Source organism: Phalangium opilio, unplaced genomic scaffold, assembly GCF_054372755.1.
Source record: "Phalangium opilio isolate 3A_F unplaced genomic scaffold, DU_Popi_V2 ptg000017l_1, whole genome shotgun sequence".
In the NCBI taxonomy this organism is placed as follows: domain Eukaryota; kingdom Metazoa; phylum Arthropoda; class Arachnida; order Opiliones; family Phalangiidae; genus Phalangium; species Phalangium opilio.
The window spans coordinates 5,249,424-5,267,627 of NW_028324151.1; the positions used below are offsets into that span (position 1 = coordinate 5,249,424).

The window sequence follows — 18,204 nt, forward strand, 5'->3', positions numbered from 1 at the left end:
TTACCATTATAGGTTTGCTAATTAACAAATTCCTTATTAATTAAAGGTTGAATAGGACAGGCTCTTTTAACTGTATCTTTATGTATATATGCCGATAAATTCAGTTTCTTAGGAAATCTTCGACGACCAATTTTCTAACGACAAATACTCGCTATTAATTCAGAGCTTAACCTAATTAACTATTTAAATACGTCCCGAAAATTATCTTATTAAATTTAAGAGTTTTCTCTTAAATGGTTCATGATCTCGTTAATATTTTCAAACGTTCTTGAGAAGTAACTTGATTAGAAAATCTTTAATGTTTATTTTAAATTTACGCGACTCTATACATCAGAGTTAAATACTTGGAAATTAAATCTTAATTTTACGCGCTGAAAATGTTTGAAAAAGAAAAAAAAACTTGTGTGACTTTTCAGATTGGTTAGAGTGTATTCTGTCTTGAGGGACTAAACTATGAACTAATTCAAAAGTACGGGCACAGTTCTACCTTGAGAAGAAGAGACGGAAATGGAGTGGTAATCCCAATACCTATAGCTTTGCCTACGCACCCCACCTACGGAACGGCACCGAAGTCCTCCCAGCATCCTCAGAATTTCGCCTACCGAAGGGTGGGCGCGTTCGCGAGGTGCACTGGGAGAGTTTCAGTGCCATAAGTCGCCCATGCTTACATTACAGTGCCTCTGGCTCCTCGGCTCTGTACGCGCATGCGCGTGAGATACAGAACCGACTGTGCCGTTCAAGTTACCATCCCCCTTTCCTCTTCAACTCCCCTGTCTCTACCTCCTCCACGGATAGATAACGTAGTAGGCGATGATTTCTGTCTCTGCTAGCTAGACGCCCATAAAGTATGTCCTAGCTCCCGGGCTCGTTTCAACCCTTACTTATGAAGAGTACGATAGGCTTACGTTAGCGCATTACGATTGTTAAACTAATCCTTCAAGGTACGATGTCTTTAACAATAGTATACTCTCTTTCGATGTTCGCTAATTTTCGAGCTAAACAATGAACTTATGGCTTACCAAAATGTCTCTTGAATTATAAATGAAACTAAATCAACCACCGCTAGTCCCGAGTAGTATATATACCATCTTCTCTTCACTAATGAAATATTTAAACTTAATTCGAGTTACTTCAAAGGATATATAACGACGAGCTCGAGTAATTAAGGAATCTCTTACCGGCATTCTCCCCTATTTTGGTATTGTATTCTAGTCCGTCCGTTGTATTTTCCTACTCATTTAAAATTGAAGTTTCTTTGAATTGTTTAAGATGGTGGTTTATACACATCACATTCGCTTTTAGGGGCTTAAGTATACTTAGTTTATTCACTTGTATGTCAAACTTCATAACTTTGATATTTACTAATTTGGCTTTATCACGTATGCTTAAAGGTATTCTAATTAGAGATTTAAATATATCTTTATATGCTTCCGTGGGTATACTATATATGAGAGAGATAAATTAGACTCTTTTTCTAAGGAGTTTTAATGTAAATTTTCTCAACGGCAAGCCTATGAACTTCATGACCTTGTTGGAATAGTTGTTTAAATTATACGTTTTTACTGAAACTTGATACTAGATGAAATAATATAGATGAAACTTGAAATCCTTATCTTAACTTGTCCAAGAATTAAACTTAGCGATGTGTTCTTTAGGAAGCTCGCAAAGCTATATAGAAGCCAGTTTTTCTTTCAAATTTCCTCCCTTTAAAAAAATGAAGGATTTATTGCTCGTAGAAGACATCAACTTTTACTACATCTTTGAAAACTTAAATAACACTTATTTTAAATATTAAAACTTTTTTTTAAATTTGCCTAAGTGACTTCTAAAGGCCCTTTCTGACGGCTACGTTCCCGTCGGTAGGGTAATTTCCCTATTCAGACTCGCGAGCAGACGACTTAAAACGAGGCTCCGTGAATATATGGTGGTTTTTGAACCAAGACTTTTCAATACTAGAATAGTAGAGTTCAAGAAGACAAATACCGCGCCAAGAATCCTAAAACTTTTCATATATCGTCTGCTAAAGCGTACCTAACTCGATCACGCTTCAGTAATGCATGATCAAGTGAGCTAGGGCTATAGAAAAGGTGCTCGCTAACGAGGTGGCGCCATCTCGACACTACCCAACGATACTGAAAACTAGTTTTCAAGCTAAAACCACGAATCTTTTATGGAGAGAATAGCGACTTCACCTACGTGAACGTCTGAATGGAGCTTAAGATATTCAAACCGCCCGTATACCCTTGCTGGAATTTTCAACTACGTCTGGGATTAGTGGATTAAACAAGCGAGAGAGTTCCTTCAGTTTAAACCCTAATTTAATAATTAAATTGCGGTTTTGAGTTAATTTTTAATCGACACGACGTAGCCAAGAAATTGTATAAGACCTGCCTGAGAATGTGCTAACTTAGATTTTACATTTAGACTAACTTTACACCGAGTCGTTGCAGGCTCGCCAATATGGCGGCTGTTCATCAGAGAACCGGAAATGGGGACAATGGGGATATGAGATCACATTGTCCCTGATTCTGTCTTTGAACATTCCCAGGTCTTATATATATATATATTCTTGGTAAAGTTTAAAGGGGAAAAAATATTATAGTTTGACCTATTAAATTCAACCCTTTGACATTTTAGAGGGAAAACATTTAACTGAAAGTCTATTTAAAGTTGTTCAAAGGGATAGATAGATATTTAGAAGAAATATATTATTTAACCTACTTTAGAGTACGTCAGAAACTTTTGAGCTGTGTTTTGACGTATGCAAGTTAAGTCTAAAACTGTCCAAAATATCGTGGGATGTTATTGAAAACGGTCAACCGTGAGAATTTTGACCTTACAAATTGACCATTGAATACACCGACCGGATCAGAGAAGGTTAAAAAAGATCTTGGCTCAAAAAATATTTATACAGGGTGTGTCTGAAAATATAACTTCTATCTCCATTTTGCCGTTTGGGTCACTATTTTCGAGTTATGATTTAAATAGTGTTTTAGGGATGACCCCTTAATTAAATTAGAAATCATTGTCTTTCAGATTCTTAATTAAATTTAAGGGGTCATCCGTAAAATACACTGGTCTATCTTATCTCGAAAACAGTATCCCTTGCGGCAAAATGGAGATAGAAGTTACATTTTCGACTCAAAATTGATTTCCCAAAGAATATCTCCCTTAATTTCTGAGAGACCCTTCAGAAACACCCTGTATTTATTTTCACATCGTCTCTCGTATACCCGAGGGGTCGGCCACTCATCCTAATCCGCGTTCACGATGTACCTGAACTAATAGTGAATACACGTAACCGTAATAGTTGTCTAGCCCCTCGTGAAACCCCGATAATAATCTAGGAAGTAAATTTTAAATTTCGGAATATTAACTGGCAATATGTTCTTTTATTATTAATAGATGTCGTTACGAACACATCGAAGATTATTTTTTGTTAGTTTGTCGTTGTTCTCATCATCAAAAATTTATTTTTGCGATCGTAAAAATCACGATTGGGTTGAGAGATCGCGGGAAATATAATGGTTTGACCATAGAGGGTATAAAGACGGGGTGTAGAAGGCTTGGCTGGAGTTTTTCTGGCTTTTAAAGTTTACCTCTAACTTCTGGTGCGGTAGCATCTTTCTCTGTCACCTTATTGGTTGAAATTATTAAGGAGGATAATATAACAAAAAATAGAAAAGAAAAGTGGCAACTTGCAAAATTCCTTGCCAAAGCTGCAAACTTCATCTCCCCTTCTTTATACCTTCTTTGGTTTGACCGTGATTACTTCAAAACTGCACATGCTGTTGAGCTTAATGATTACTTGAAAATCATAAACCTTATTTTAAGTGTGTTTTCAGCACGCCATGTTTTGAATTGTTAAATTACAGACCTTTGCGATAAAATAATAGTATTTTTATGATATTTTTGGTCAGTAAAGCTGCCTACGTATCGTGTTATACTTAGTTCGCCTTTAATCTAATCGATTAATATATTTATCGACTAAAATGATCTCTCACAGATCTGTTCTTCGATCTTTTCTTTTTGGCACACCTGTTGAGTTTTGTTTCGGCCCCCAATGACAAAGATTTGATGATGAATTATTTAAATTTCACGGGAAAGAAGAAGGTTACTTTAATTTTTAATTTCATTCGGTTGATCTCAACACTTAACTTTGTTTCAAAACTTACGATTATTTCAGAAGTAAATCACCAACGAGTGAAGACTAGAATTCATTTTCTTGAAGACAGACTCAAGATTTTTTTTAAATATTTTTTCGAAACAGAGTGTAAGATTTTAAACTTAAGTAGCAAAGGCACCCGGCGTTACCCGTCAGCCCGTCGAGACATTTTTGTTAGTTTTCGGGCGGCTATTTTAAAATATGGCGGCAAATTGAAACCCAATATTATAAAGTCCGTTTATGGGATATAGGAAACCTGTGTATACTAAATATTACAGAAATCTGTTGAATTCCTTAAAGAAGGTTTTTTACATTTCTAGCCGCCATTTTTCAAGATGGCGGCGGATTGAAAAAATCTTTCTTAATGAATGCCCTCAACTTAAAACGTCCCTATAAAATTTCAGCCTTGTAGGTCAAGCGGTTTGACCTGGGCGTTTATTATCATTATTACTTTGACTTTAAACTTACTGGTTGAACCTACTGATGTTCAGGTATAAAATTCTATTGGTCGACTACTACCACGTGACGAATTCTTCCCTAACCTTACTCTTAAGCTCTGGACAGAATCAATTCTATCCTCCTGCTTGATTCACTCTTGTTACAATACTTTTACAAGCGTGTCGTCTTTGAACACGCGGACATGAAGAAAGAGACGCGAGCATTTAGTTTTTCTTTAAGTCTACATTATAATTCTACTACTCCCAAATTCAAACAGTTTGAAATGTTGTGCCCATCTATTATATTTTCTGACATTTTAATATGGGTGGAGATGAAATATAAAACGCTATTCCGTCCACCACGTCACGTGTACGATTTAAACTTAACCTTTTTTTTTCTTTTCGTATCTTTGGCAGGGTTCTTATTGGGCTATCGACCATACACCAGTGGACAGTACGCCCAGTAAAAAGAAGAGGAGGTCTCGGACAATGGAAATAGTATGTTTTCCAATTTTTTTTATGTATCATTTTATTTCGTTATATTTTTTTTTCTTCTATTTATTCATGAACGTTCAATCGATTTCATATATTTTTACCAGAAGTTTATAACCGCCTTAGAAGTTTACATCAGAAGTTAGTCTCTCCCAACTCGGCGTTGGCGATGAATTTTTCTATCGTCGCGACCGCAGCGCTCTCATGCGGGATTTTTAAATTTTTTGTTCGCGAAAAAAAAAATTGTTTCTCTAGCTAAAAGGGGTCGCCTATTTTTGTGAAAGGCAGTGAGAGAGCAAGGGGGATGAGGGAAAACATTCTGGGGGAAAAATAGATACAGGCAGAGGCTAGTGAATGTTTCTTAAATTCAAATTTTGAAAGGATATAGTTATGCTGACGTCAATACCCTTTAAAAATATGTTCCCCTCTCTAAAGGGGAAGACAATTTTTTACCCCATGTGTTATTAAAATAGGGAGCTTTCGAAAAATTTTGATCGCCAACGCCGGTCACGGTATAAAGCAATGCTAGTTAGCAACTCCCATATAATAAGCAACTGTTTTTACCGATTGACATATTTAATCTTTATTGTATTGGAAACTAATGCCGTTTCAAAATTGTTAATCTTCTACCATGAAGTAATATTTAAAGAGACTTAGCCATGATTTTAGGCATTTTTAAGGAACCTTTAATTATCATTGAAGGTTAATTATAGAATATTAATTACCCTGTGGAAATCCATAAATATATACAGTATAATAAACCAGCCTCATATGTGTTCTTCTAATAGGCATGGTCAGCTCTAACGACTTATACAGTATACACCCGGAAGTGACCTTTAGTATGATTTAATTTATTGGAGCTAAAACTATGAACTCTATATAATATAAATTTCAGTTTTCTCTTGAAACGTTATTCATATTAAAAAGTCCATTAAGGTCCTTAAGGCGCCTATAACAATCGTGCAAACTATAGGTTAATTTTACATTTATATATACATTGTAGTTCAAAATTAAGTCACGTGATATTATACACGTAATACGGAAAGCCGCAACCGACTTAGTCATTAACGTTGCGTGATATTTTTAAACTTTACCTAACTTAATTTGCGAAATGGAACCTCGGTTTTGATCGTGAATTTATTCATTTTCATTTTAGTTGTATACAACTGTTTTAAATTTAATATGCATTACTTTTCAAACATTCTACTTTCATTTTCATGAGAAAGCTATATTTATTCTTTCTTTTGGTTAGGTTAAATAGACCATGAATTAAAGTCTTATAGTCACGAACGTTAAGTTATAGAATATTTTAGTTTGCTCAATTAAGGGTTGTTTAATTTGAATGTTAATTTTTATTCCAATTGGAAAATATACCATAACTGAAAGTTTGAATATTAGTTGTATTATTATTTCATAATTTAAGAAATTTTTCGAAATTAACATATTCAAAAACACCTATGCAATTTTTAAAGTTTGGCATACACTTGCTTTTCATTTTCAAAATAGGCTTAACACACTTTTGTGATATTTTGATTGGACGATTTCAAAAACTTTCCTAGGCTTAGTAGTTTTGAGAATGAAGTGTTTATATTTGTTTGTTTATTTATTTTTCACAGTTGTCAATCTACAGTACCGAAGACAGTTATTCTTGTTGCTCCGCAAGTCCACCGTCTTTTCCTCAAAACCATTCTGGTGGTTCGATTCCACTGCATCATAACCCTCATTATCAAACTCAAATGATGAACTCTTGCGTCCAAAACAATGCTAGTTATTCTCCTAGTTATAGACCAACCAGTAGGTCCAGTACAGGTCAGTTCTATACTATTACCAGCCCTTTACCAGAAGACAAACACTTCTGTTAGAAAGTTGTTCGTGCATGAACTTCGTCTTTGGATTGTTTAAGCAAACGATGTGGGATTCTTTTTAGAAGTTAACAAAATAGGCCAATTTTAGGCCAGTTAGAAGTTTAGTGCGTTGTTGCTAAGGGATCCAAAGTCCACTCTTTACGTAAATCCATCTAGGTCTTATAATGATGGTGTTTTATTTGTCGTAGATAATATGGTTTACAAGTCAATGTTGCCTGAAATCTACAGTGACCATCCTGAAGACTTGGGTGAAAGGACAACACTAGGTAAGAGGCTAATTACTTTGTCATATTAGCAAAAACTTAAGTTAATAAGATATGTTCCATAAGTTTGTCACTGGTTACAAACTGGAGCTTGTCATGAAGTGATTGAAGTAGGTCATAGATTCAGGGTAAAGCGAGGGAGGCCTGGTGAGGCGCTGTAAAAGACTTAGTACAGACTAAATAGGAAGATGGAAGAAGCAAAATTAACCACCGAGTGTAGGACTTCAATTCTCGCTTCCGTCATTCTCGAACTAGCTCGAGCTGTAAGCCTCTAGCATTACGAAGTATAGGAAGCGTCATACTTATGGAACATATCTAATAAACTTATGGTTTGAGTCAGGTTTAGGGTAGTAGGTTCAAATATGGATCACGATACACGCAGATCGTTGACAGAATTTGCTTGATTTTAGATTTATCAGGCTGTCAACACGACCTCCATTGGTCAAAAAATCATCTACGACCTATCAACCATAATGGCTACCAAGATGGAATTGATTCCATGAATTTTCATTCAGGTAAATAATAAATTATAATTTAATAATTATTTTTTTTTGCAGTAAAATATGTGATAGGTCAATGAGCCCTTTTTAAAATTAAATAAATTGGAAATTCTTTCGGAAACAACACCAAAAAAAAAATAAATAAAAAAAATACACATTTTGAAATATCACTGAAACAAAATTCATTAAAACTTTATTATAGATATAGAACTTTAATAAAACCTCCGAAGGCGATACTATTTTTAAGATAACCAGGCTTAATTATTTAAATGATTAAAAATTCCGTATTTAAATGGGAAAACACCTTATCTTATGACCTTATCTAACCTTGAAATACGTGATATTCGCTATAAGATTTGCCATCGAAAACGATTAGTAAGGGAAAAAAGGCCATTGATTTTAATGAAGTCTAAAAAACATCTGCGTACGATGTTGTTTCTTTCGTTTTTTTTTGCTTGTCAATTAATTGACGTTATTAATAATGTCATACTGACAATTTTGATGAATTCACGTTATTAGATAAATACCAGACATGTATGTTTTTATTTCTTTCTATACCTTGGGTTTTACCATTATTAATTTAGTTTTTTATATGTTGCTTGCCTTTTACTAAGCTCATAGTGTCTTCGTTGGTAGTTATATTTATCAGATAATAGATTCAATTGTCTGGGATGTTGTCTACATTGTTATTATTATCATTAGTTTTAACGTTGGTATATCTTTTTTTTTGTCTCGACAGGTGGTTCATTAGATCTGAAGCCAGTTGATTCGAATAATTGGGGAATGGGTGCCGATCACATGACTGACATCGCGTCGTTTTTGACGAATATGCCATCTGGTGGTCCCGGCTCCTGTAATAGCACCGGTAAGTAATTGCCAATTATATTTTTGTATTATATTGTATTATTGACGTCAACTAATTTAAGAAAAAAAAAAAACAGGTGAAGTGGTGTCTTCTCTAGGGCGTTCTACAGGGTGATTCAAAAAGGGTGGTTGGTGGGACTAAAGTACAGTGTGATCTATGGGCTATAGGTTCAACTTGTGATTTAGAGTGGTTTAATGATGACCTCCCCTTAATTAAATTAAAAGTCCATGACACTTATTTTAGTTTTGGTCTAAATTCCGTGGAATTATATCGATGCTGACTTCACCTTTATACCACCTTATATCATAGGTTTATAAGATATGTTTCATAAGTTTGACACTACCTAGGCTATACTTCGTAATGCTAGAGACTTAAAGATCGAGCTAGTTCCAGAACGACTGAAGCGAGAATTGAAGTCCTACACTCGGTTAGTTAATTTTGCAGGACTTGCATCTATGTCCTATTTAGTCTGTACTAAGCCTTTGACAGCGCCTCACCAGGTGTCGCTTTACCCTGAATCTATGACCTACTTCAATCACTTCATGACAAACTCCAGTTTGTAACCAGTTTTAAACTTATGGAACATATCTTTTAAACTTATGCTTATATACAAAAGTGTTCACTGATTTATTTGATGTTCGGTCTTGAACGTGATTTTTTATTCTGTGTAAAACATTTTGTCATGTAACATTCTCGTAAATCAAATTTGATCTAATTTAATTTTCAATTATATAATAGGTACTTGCGTTTCGAATCCGCACGCGAATCGTTCGTCTCATTGTACGCCAATTACGGACATGTACTCCGACAGCAGTTTATCATACTCACCGCATTCTGAAGTAAGTCTAATTGAGATTTATCTCTTGTTTATTATCTTTAATTACCCCCGACTTAATCGTCGTGGTTCATCCGTCATGGGGCTCAACGTTTTGTTTTAACATACATATCACGCAAATCTTATTTGTTAATTTGCACGCGACTTTTAACGAGTATTTTCAATAGTTGCACACCTTCGGGGGGTTGATAACTGTTAATCACACACGTACAAATATACCCTAGTCATTTTAAATTTGGCAAATCGGTTTGGTTGGTTTTGATTTGCATGTTTTTTTGAGGTGCGGGGAATATATTTCGATTGTGGAATGCAAGTGGAATACTGATTAGGGTTTTTACTTCGATGCTTGTCTCTGCCTTTTGCTGGGAGAGCTTGTGTCTTGAATGAAGTTTGCTTTTTCATTTTCTTCGCGGCTTGGTTCCTCGCTTACATGTTTTAAATATAACCGAGGGTTAAAATTTTATGGTAATTTTGTAATCGAAAAACAATTGGGACTTCACTTGAATTTTCAAGTGGTATTATTTACTGGAATGTAAAGTGACTTCCTTAAAATAGTTTTCGAGAGATCATTTTCATTACTTACTTTTGCGTATTTGTTTGCACTATCTCTGAAATTAATTAATTAACGCGGTACGCACGTAATACGGGTGTTTATGATGTTCTAAATCTTGCATGATTACATTGCGGTGTAAATACATGACTCCAGAAGTGCTTATCGCACCAAATATTGTAGAATAAATGATTCTATTTACAATTTACATATTCGAAGTAGAAATGGCTTTGTAACAATATAATTGCATGAGATGTAAGCGGGAAATATACGTAAAAAGCTTTTGGGATGTTGGGTGATTTTTCAATGTAAAAGTTTGCACGGTGTTTGGCTTAAATATGCAATATTTGCACGACACATTGCATCCACGGCTAATGGCTTATCAGCATCCTTCGATAATTGCGCTTAATCATGAAATGTTTGCATCATTGGCAAATCGCTACATTGGCACGTAAAGTTTGCACGACACTTTGCATGGCCATGTCATCATCATCATTTCTACCCACCAATGATGCAACAAACAGACACCCGAGAGATTAAATTAATGTAAGGAAAAATCATGAACATTTTAGATGAATCCTTTATTGGCCTGCCAACCGTCATCGTTACTGCCGTCGTCGCATCAGCAACAACAGCACCATTCTCTACAGAACCACCAGAACTCTCACCAACAACAACAACAACACCCTCAACATCACCAACAACAAAATTCGACAACGCAACAACAACAACAACAACATCACTCTCTACAACAACAGCCACATCATTCGCAACAACAACATCATCAACAGCACCATCATCAATCCCATCTTTCGCATCGTCATTCTGCCGGAAGTGGTAGTAGCGGCAGTGGAGGCAATATGACGCAGCCTTCATCTCCAGTTGTTTCGAATTCGTCTGCTACGGCGGCTGTGGTTGGTGCCGCGCTCGCGGTTGATCACGTGGACGAAGAGGAAGAGGAACTGGACGAAGATGAACGGTTGCAAGAAGCGTTCAATTGGGACAAGATAATTTAATAGTGGCTTTTAGAATTAGGCGAAAGTGTTTTCTTTTTTTTTAATATTAAATAAATGGAAGATAAATTAATTAATCCATCTACACACACACTCTCTTCACCTCCGATGTTAATGAACATTCCCTGGCATGAATGACAAATTTTTTTGACCTTCGAATTGAACTCGAAGGTCATTTGTTATCATCAAAAATTAAAGATGATATAAACTGTTTGCTAACGTGTATAAATATTGTTGTGATAATACTTTTTTTGTGGATCGTTTAGAATATATTTAAATGAATACGTGAAATAAACAAACAAACTCGGATTTATTCTAAATAAACCACATTTATGAAAATACAAAAAAAAAGAAAAACTTATAATATATATTCTATTAAAATTTAAAAAATTTAAAACTTGGCGAGGAAAGAAAAAGTACATTTTTGCACGTTGTTAAAAAATTCGGTTTGGTTTTTCTGTCCAGTTATTGGAAAGGACACACTACACACACGTAAAGAGGTTGATTATAGATAGGGTTTTGTTAATAAACAAATTCAAAAGCGCTGGGGAAAATTAATGAACTAATTAATTTGTTTTGCGAAAATATTAAGGCTTTAAGATTTTCAAAGTCAAAATTAATCATTAATCAAAAACCTTTTTAATTAGATTCTTGTCGAACTTTAAATTAAAGTTTTCATTTTTTATTTTTTTTAATGTGGTAGATATTTATTAAATATAAATCGTGAAAAATCTTTAAGCATATTTTCGCAAAATTAAAAATAATTTTCTTAATTAACTTTTCCCACGCAAATTTCATTAAACATTAATTGAAGCTTCTTCCGCGTGTTAACGAAAACCGCGAGTTAAAATTAAAAAATAAACATTTTTGCATAAAACGTATTTACACCACCAATATTTCTCCGATTTACTAAATGATATCGTATTATAATGTTTTTATAAGAAATTATTAATACATTTTTCATAAATTCTTTAAGTATCCAAAGATAAGTTTTTTAAAAATAATTAGATTATGGTAATTAAAATTAACCCCACCCACGATTTTTCAAACAAAAATGGTGCGTCATTGCTAAGGAATTTTAACCGTACAATCATGTTTAATTATAGATTAATTTTTTAATCGTTTATGGAAAAATGTTTTAATGTTAATTGTGGTACTAATATATCTTTAAATATGTCTAATTTAAAACAAATTTTCAGGTTTAATTATTTGTCTTTACGTTGATCTTATAAAACCCTACACGGTATGCAAGAGCAAGAGATAAAGATTAGTTTTGTATATCAAGGTCTTTCTAGATTTAATTTAGATCTAGGCGCGGTAGAGGGCGTAATAAGCCTCTCCGATGTAACTAAAAGGGGAAGACACTGGGGTGAAACATCGCCTTCCATCTCGTTTTTCGGCGCCTGCGCAATAGGCGTTTTGGGTTTGACAGAGAGTGCGCAGATACAGCTGTGGGTGGGGGTCAACCCCCTTGTATGTCCCGATACTGAACGTTGTCTACCCCTTTAATACATCATTACATCCAAGGTGTTCATAGATGATTCGTAAAATTGTTTGGGCACCTAACAGCTTGTTTTCCATCTGTTTATTGTTTTTGTCGACGTCTATTGGGGGTGTTCAGTGCACATGACAAAGAAATTGGTTATTGGAAACGCTTGTGATCGGTATTTCTCTCTGAACGCAGTTAACAACGTCCTACTCTTTCCCTAGCTAGTTGCCCGTCAATTTCGGGAAACGGAACGGTATATCAAGGTCACGGTGAAATTTCATAAAATGGTAGGCGCGAAGGGGGTTGAGGAATATATGGAGGGTCCCAGTTCTAGGCCTCTAGGGTCAATAAAAATTACTTGAATTTAAAAATTTTACAAAATCTGGTCTATAAGTTTTCAGAAGTTCAGAGGTCAATAAAATAATTTTAATGGCAAATTAATTTAAACAAAAGTACCACAATTAACGTTAAAATATTCTCCATGAGCCCATTTGATAAATTTCAACGCAACTAACAAAGCTATAACAATACAAACCTATTTTAATTGGAATTAATTTTAACATCTGTAAAAAATGAATTTTTCAATTAACTTTATTTATGATCCAATTTTGGTCTTGTTGGTTATTACAAACACGTTTCCCCGTAAGGCTTGAATCTCTAATTATTAACCAATAAAATATTTCGGTTTGATCTCTCGTAAATATATCGAAAAATTCCCTTAATTTAATTAAGACGTTTAATTAAACTTAAATACAGGTTAGAATAAGCAAAACTCTAGAAAATCCTTTTCAAACCATCATTAGGTGTTTTTTGACTTCAATGTTTGTACAACTAACAGTAATAACCAAGCTTAAACAAATTATAAGAAAAAACATAACATAAACAACAAACAGTACCAATTACGTTTTATCTCGTGTTAAATCATTTTCGGGTGAAAACAAAAAATTAAAATCGATATAGGGATTTTAAATAACTCGATAAACAAATAAATAAATTAATAGGAAACAAAAAAAAAGTTGCCTTAAGTATATTGAAAACGTTGGTGATTATTCTGTGATTATTTTCATATAAAACTAACATATAAAAATGGTTTTTGGTGCAGTGCGCGTTTTTTGCACTAAATCGTGGTTCCTTCAAATTTTTTTGCCCTTAATTATGCAAATTTTGTTGCATAAATTACGTAAATAGAAATTTTTTTCGTGTTTTAAAATAATTTCGAAATTTATTTAAAAAAACATTTAAATTAAATGTTTTTTTCATTGTTTTTTTGTTCACCCCCCCCCCCAAAGTAACGTTAATAGGCGCCGTTTCTTTTAAAAATAAATAATTGCCCTATTTATTTTTTAAATAATTGATAATTTATTTAATCAAATTAATCCCCCAAGTAGTAGACTTATTTTGAACAGTTTTATTTCACTGCCATATTTCCAGTAAGGTTTTTAATTTTAATTTTTAAGTCTTAACGCTTCTCGAGTCTGATATTGGTTATATATCGAAATTTTTGGCGCGAGAAAAAAATTCCACTTGCTTTTCAGTTTTGGCGCGAGAAAAATTAATGTGATTTTCAGTTTTGGCGCGAGAAAAATTAATGTGCTTTTCAGTTTTGGCGCGAGAAAAATTCCACGTGCTTTTCAGTTTTGGTGCGAGAAAAAAAAATTCCACGTGCTTTTCAATTTTGGCGCGAGAAAAAAAAATTCCACTTGCTTTTCAATTTTGGCGCGAGAAAAAAAAAATTCCACGTGCTTTTCAGTTTTGGCGCAGAGCAAAATTCCACGTGCTTTTCAGTTTTGGTGCGAGAAAAACTCGCATTTTATTTTCAAATTAGGCTTAACTCGAACAAGTTCTTCTGATATTTAAACTTAACGAAATTAAGGCGCGTAAAATCTAGGGTGCTACGCATTTTCGCGCACGTTTTTCCTTCAGTTTCTTAAACTGTAAACTGTAATACTTCTAAGGTGCAAACTTGAAATATTTGGTTTCGAAATTGAGACTTAATCTAATTATAATAATTCATTTGAAATGAAAATATCGGACTCGAGAATGCAATCATAAACATTTTAATAATATCCATAATTTTCCGGGGTTTTCTATCAAAAACTTTCACCAACCATGTAAAGAGGAAAAAATAAAATAAAATTTAAAGTTTAAAACTTTGTTAAAAAAAGAGAGAATTTGACTCAAATTATATATAGGCTGTATAAAATAATTTAAAAAAAAAGCATTAAATATGCCTTTTTTTCATAATGTAACATTATGGGAAAGAAACAGAAAAAAAATACACGAAAACTTGCTATAGCTTCTGTCTTGAAAGTTAAAAAAGACAAAGCTAGCTAGTCAATGCTTTTAAAAATATAAGCCGTCCATATAAAACTAAAATCTTACGTGAAATTAATGAATGCCCTTTCTGCAGTGCAGTTTGAAAATATAAAAGACGTTCGAATTTGAAAATTATGTTTGGATATATATAGTTCAATATGCCGTTTAATTAAATGGATACCCCGGGCTAGAACTTTTCATGTTTAATTGAAAGCGTTTCTAAAATAATGAATGTATCAATTGGAACCATGTTTCTATCTACAATATTAAAGAAGTTACGAGCAATTAAGTTTCCGTAATGGCTTTCCGTTAGGCTTTCCCGAGAAGCGCTGGGAGTACCCCTATTGGACGACGGATTCGTCCTATAGAGAGACTCCCCAGTGCTTCTCGGATAAGTCTGTCGCGCCATTATGGAAACTTTAAATGCTCGTTTCTTCTTTAATATTGTAGATAGAAACATGGTTCCAATTGATATATTCATTATTTTTTACGCTCTTTCGAAAAGAAAAAAATTCTAGACCTTTAATTTTATTTGTAATTAGGGGGTAAAGAGCGCAAAGCAAAAATTTCTTTAACAGTTTCTGTTAATTAATTGTTTCGAAGCCAATTGACTTCTGGCTCATTTCTAAAAATATTCAATATAGGCTAAATTGATTAACGTGCAATAATTTTAAAATTTATTTTAATTTACAAGCCTGTCAAAATTTGCATAAATCATTTTAAAAATAAATCGAATTTTCGTTTTTTTTTTAAATTTTATTATTATTAACTGCTCTAACAATCGGAATTACGATTAACCCGAAGTTATAAATTACTAATCAAGTTGTTATTAGTAAACCCTTTCGTTTGGCTGTTAAACCTGCATCGACATCCCACAATTTCTCATGTTTATGAAAGAAAACAAATAATTTAGTTTTCATAACTTCGGGTTAATCCTTTTCATACAATAAATTTGTCTGAAAATTTATTAAGTACTACGGCATAATATTGAACTATAACGAACTATAAAATTTAAATCAAAAGCAACGTTATTTTTTTGCTATAAGGCGAAATTAAGTGATAATTAATTATTAAAAAAAAAAAACAATTTCGATAATAAGAAACTTTGTTATTGTTTACCCCTTCAAAAAAACAAAAAAATAAATAAATTCGATGTTGTCAGAACCTGTGATAGTGGTGGTATATACTGTTATATATATATGTAAAATTTAAAAACGCTTAAAAATCAATTGAACACTGATAATCAATAAGTTTGAACGATTATCCTTTCACGAGGATTCCAATTTTTCTCAAATAGGCCTATTTTTAATTATAGTTAATCGATATAATTGTTACGTTAACCTGACACATTTAACAGGGTATCATTATAACGAACATCTTTTAATTACATCAGGCCTCAATTTAATCAATATTAAACTAATTAACGTGCATACACTGATTTTAATTTTACTTCTCTCTCTCTCGTTTTTTTCTGTATAAAAATAATAAAAACAAAGGCGGATAAAAAGTTATTTAAAAATAAGTGGACATTTTGGTTTATATATTCAGTAAACTGGGAACTCTGCCATTAGTAACATAGCCTCAACTAATATGACCTGTGAGCACCTGTAAGAAGGAGGGTCAAAAATGGAAGTGAGAAGGTAACTATTTCTCACACGCGCACCTATCTCGGCGCACGGCCCAGCAGCCAGTGTGTGTGTGTGGGGGGGGGGGTTGCAAGTAACCTCTTCGTAACATTTCTTCAAGAAGTGATATCTAGTTTATCACTTCTTGATTTCTTGTAACGCTTTAACTTAGCACTTATAACCAGAATATTTGTAGAAACCTTAAACCCTATTCAGACTTCGAGTTCCAATAAATAATTAGGTAAGAGGTGAAGAATTACTAGATTCATAAATGCTTATTTTATCTTTATTATTCATTGTTTTCAAAATGGTTACATTATGTGCATGATTGTTACACTTAACATCATACCACAATTACTTGCATGCTGAATTATTCTTCAAGGCGATGGAGTCGATGGACCAATTGTTGGGCCCTCAGTTGATACTTTTCAATTAAATTGTACAAAATCAGTATTGGACGGCATTTTGTAAATATTGAAAACAATTACCTGCGTCGACACTTCTTTTACGTAGGTTCGGAAAGATGGAACGTGGTTTTTCTTTTTCTATTCAATTGTGCAATATCAGGATTGGATACCATTTTATTACCAAGTATTTAAATTAATTACCTTTGCCATCCAATGGTGATTCTAAGGGACCATTGATAGTCATAATTTAAATTGTATAATGTCATGATAAGATGTCATTTTATAAGTATTGAAAATAGTTACCTAACAAGTTCAGTAGATTCCCTAAAGGTGAAGTACCTAGCCCTAACGGTTTTCGTTAAAATTATTCAATATTAGCCTCAGGGTTCAAACTTTTTGATAATTACCGTCATCGCCCTTGTTACCCAACGATGGAAGAATGGAAGTGCTAAAACCTGGTTATTTAAAAAAATAGGTATATAATCTGCATTATTTTGTAAATGTTGAAAATGATTACCTTTAAGACATGGGTTCATTTCTGCCAGTTTCGTGACCAGTTCCATCATCAATTTACATAGTTCTATGAAATTTGTAAAGCATTTGAACGGTCCAAGAAGATTTCCCTGTAAATATAAAGTAAAACTGGATCAAACTGTGAAATATTTCAAGTATGGAAGACGCTATGTATTTTCCAAATGTTTGTAAGATGTGTTTTGTAAATGTAACACTGCTTATTTTGAGCTAGACATTGATTGACGTTGGTGAAACGTCATAGTTTCTCAGATGCTGGTGAGAAGTTGTCAAAGCCTTGGCATTAACTACACATGGTGTTTCCGATAAGTCTGATAAATAAATTAAGGGTGATGTTCTTTGGAAAATCGATTTTGCCCATAGAAAATGTAACTTCTATCTTCATTTTGTGTGTCACAACAAGGGACACTGTTTTTGAGTTATGATTTGATAAGTGTTTTAGGAATGGTCCCTTAGTTAAATTACTTACATTTGAATTAATGTTTTTGAATTTATCGATGATACCCTCGAGATCAAACTGCAAATAATAAGAAAAGGATTTGGATTGAGAATATTGAGCTACTACGTTAAATTATTTTGTAATCCAATTTGCATACATGTTCACCGCCTATTATTGAATTAAAATCGGTTTGATTAAACTGTAAATAAGCGATTAAGAGTATTAAGCTTTAGCGTTAGAAGATTATTTAAATGCAAGTAGATATAAAGTTTAGGCATATATCTTAATCATATAATATAGTCTCTGTCGTAATTTTAAAATTGACCTACATCTTTGCCTAAAATTGATTTGAAAAGGTTGAGAAAATCATTATCCACCAACAAACTTGTAAGATCACACTGCAAATAATTGA

The 18,204-nt window shown here is 33.4% G+C and overlaps 1 protein-coding gene across 1 annotated transcript in view; it reads left to right on the forward strand.

The window, feature by feature from the left end:
* LOC149702665 (uncharacterized) overlaps nt 1-16,312 on the forward strand; it is a 137,678-nt gene extending 121,366 nt beyond the window's left edge. Inside the window, exons 3-9 of the mRNA XM_089866527.1 lie at nt 5,020-5,100; nt 6,711-6,903; nt 7,148-7,225; nt 7,633-7,737; nt 8,462-8,587; nt 9,326-9,426; nt 10,545-16,312. Coding sequence (XP_089722653.1) covers nt 5,020-5,100; nt 6,711-6,903; nt 7,148-7,225; nt 7,633-7,737; nt 8,462-8,587; nt 9,326-9,426; nt 10,545-10,988 — 1,128 coding nt within the window. The 3' untranslated portion in view covers nt 10,989-16,312. The remainder of the gene's footprint in view (nt 1-5,019; nt 5,101-6,710; nt 6,904-7,147; nt 7,226-7,632; nt 7,738-8,461; nt 8,588-9,325; nt 9,427-10,544) is intronic.
* The last annotated feature ends 1,892 nt before the right edge of the window (nt 16,313-18,204 follow it).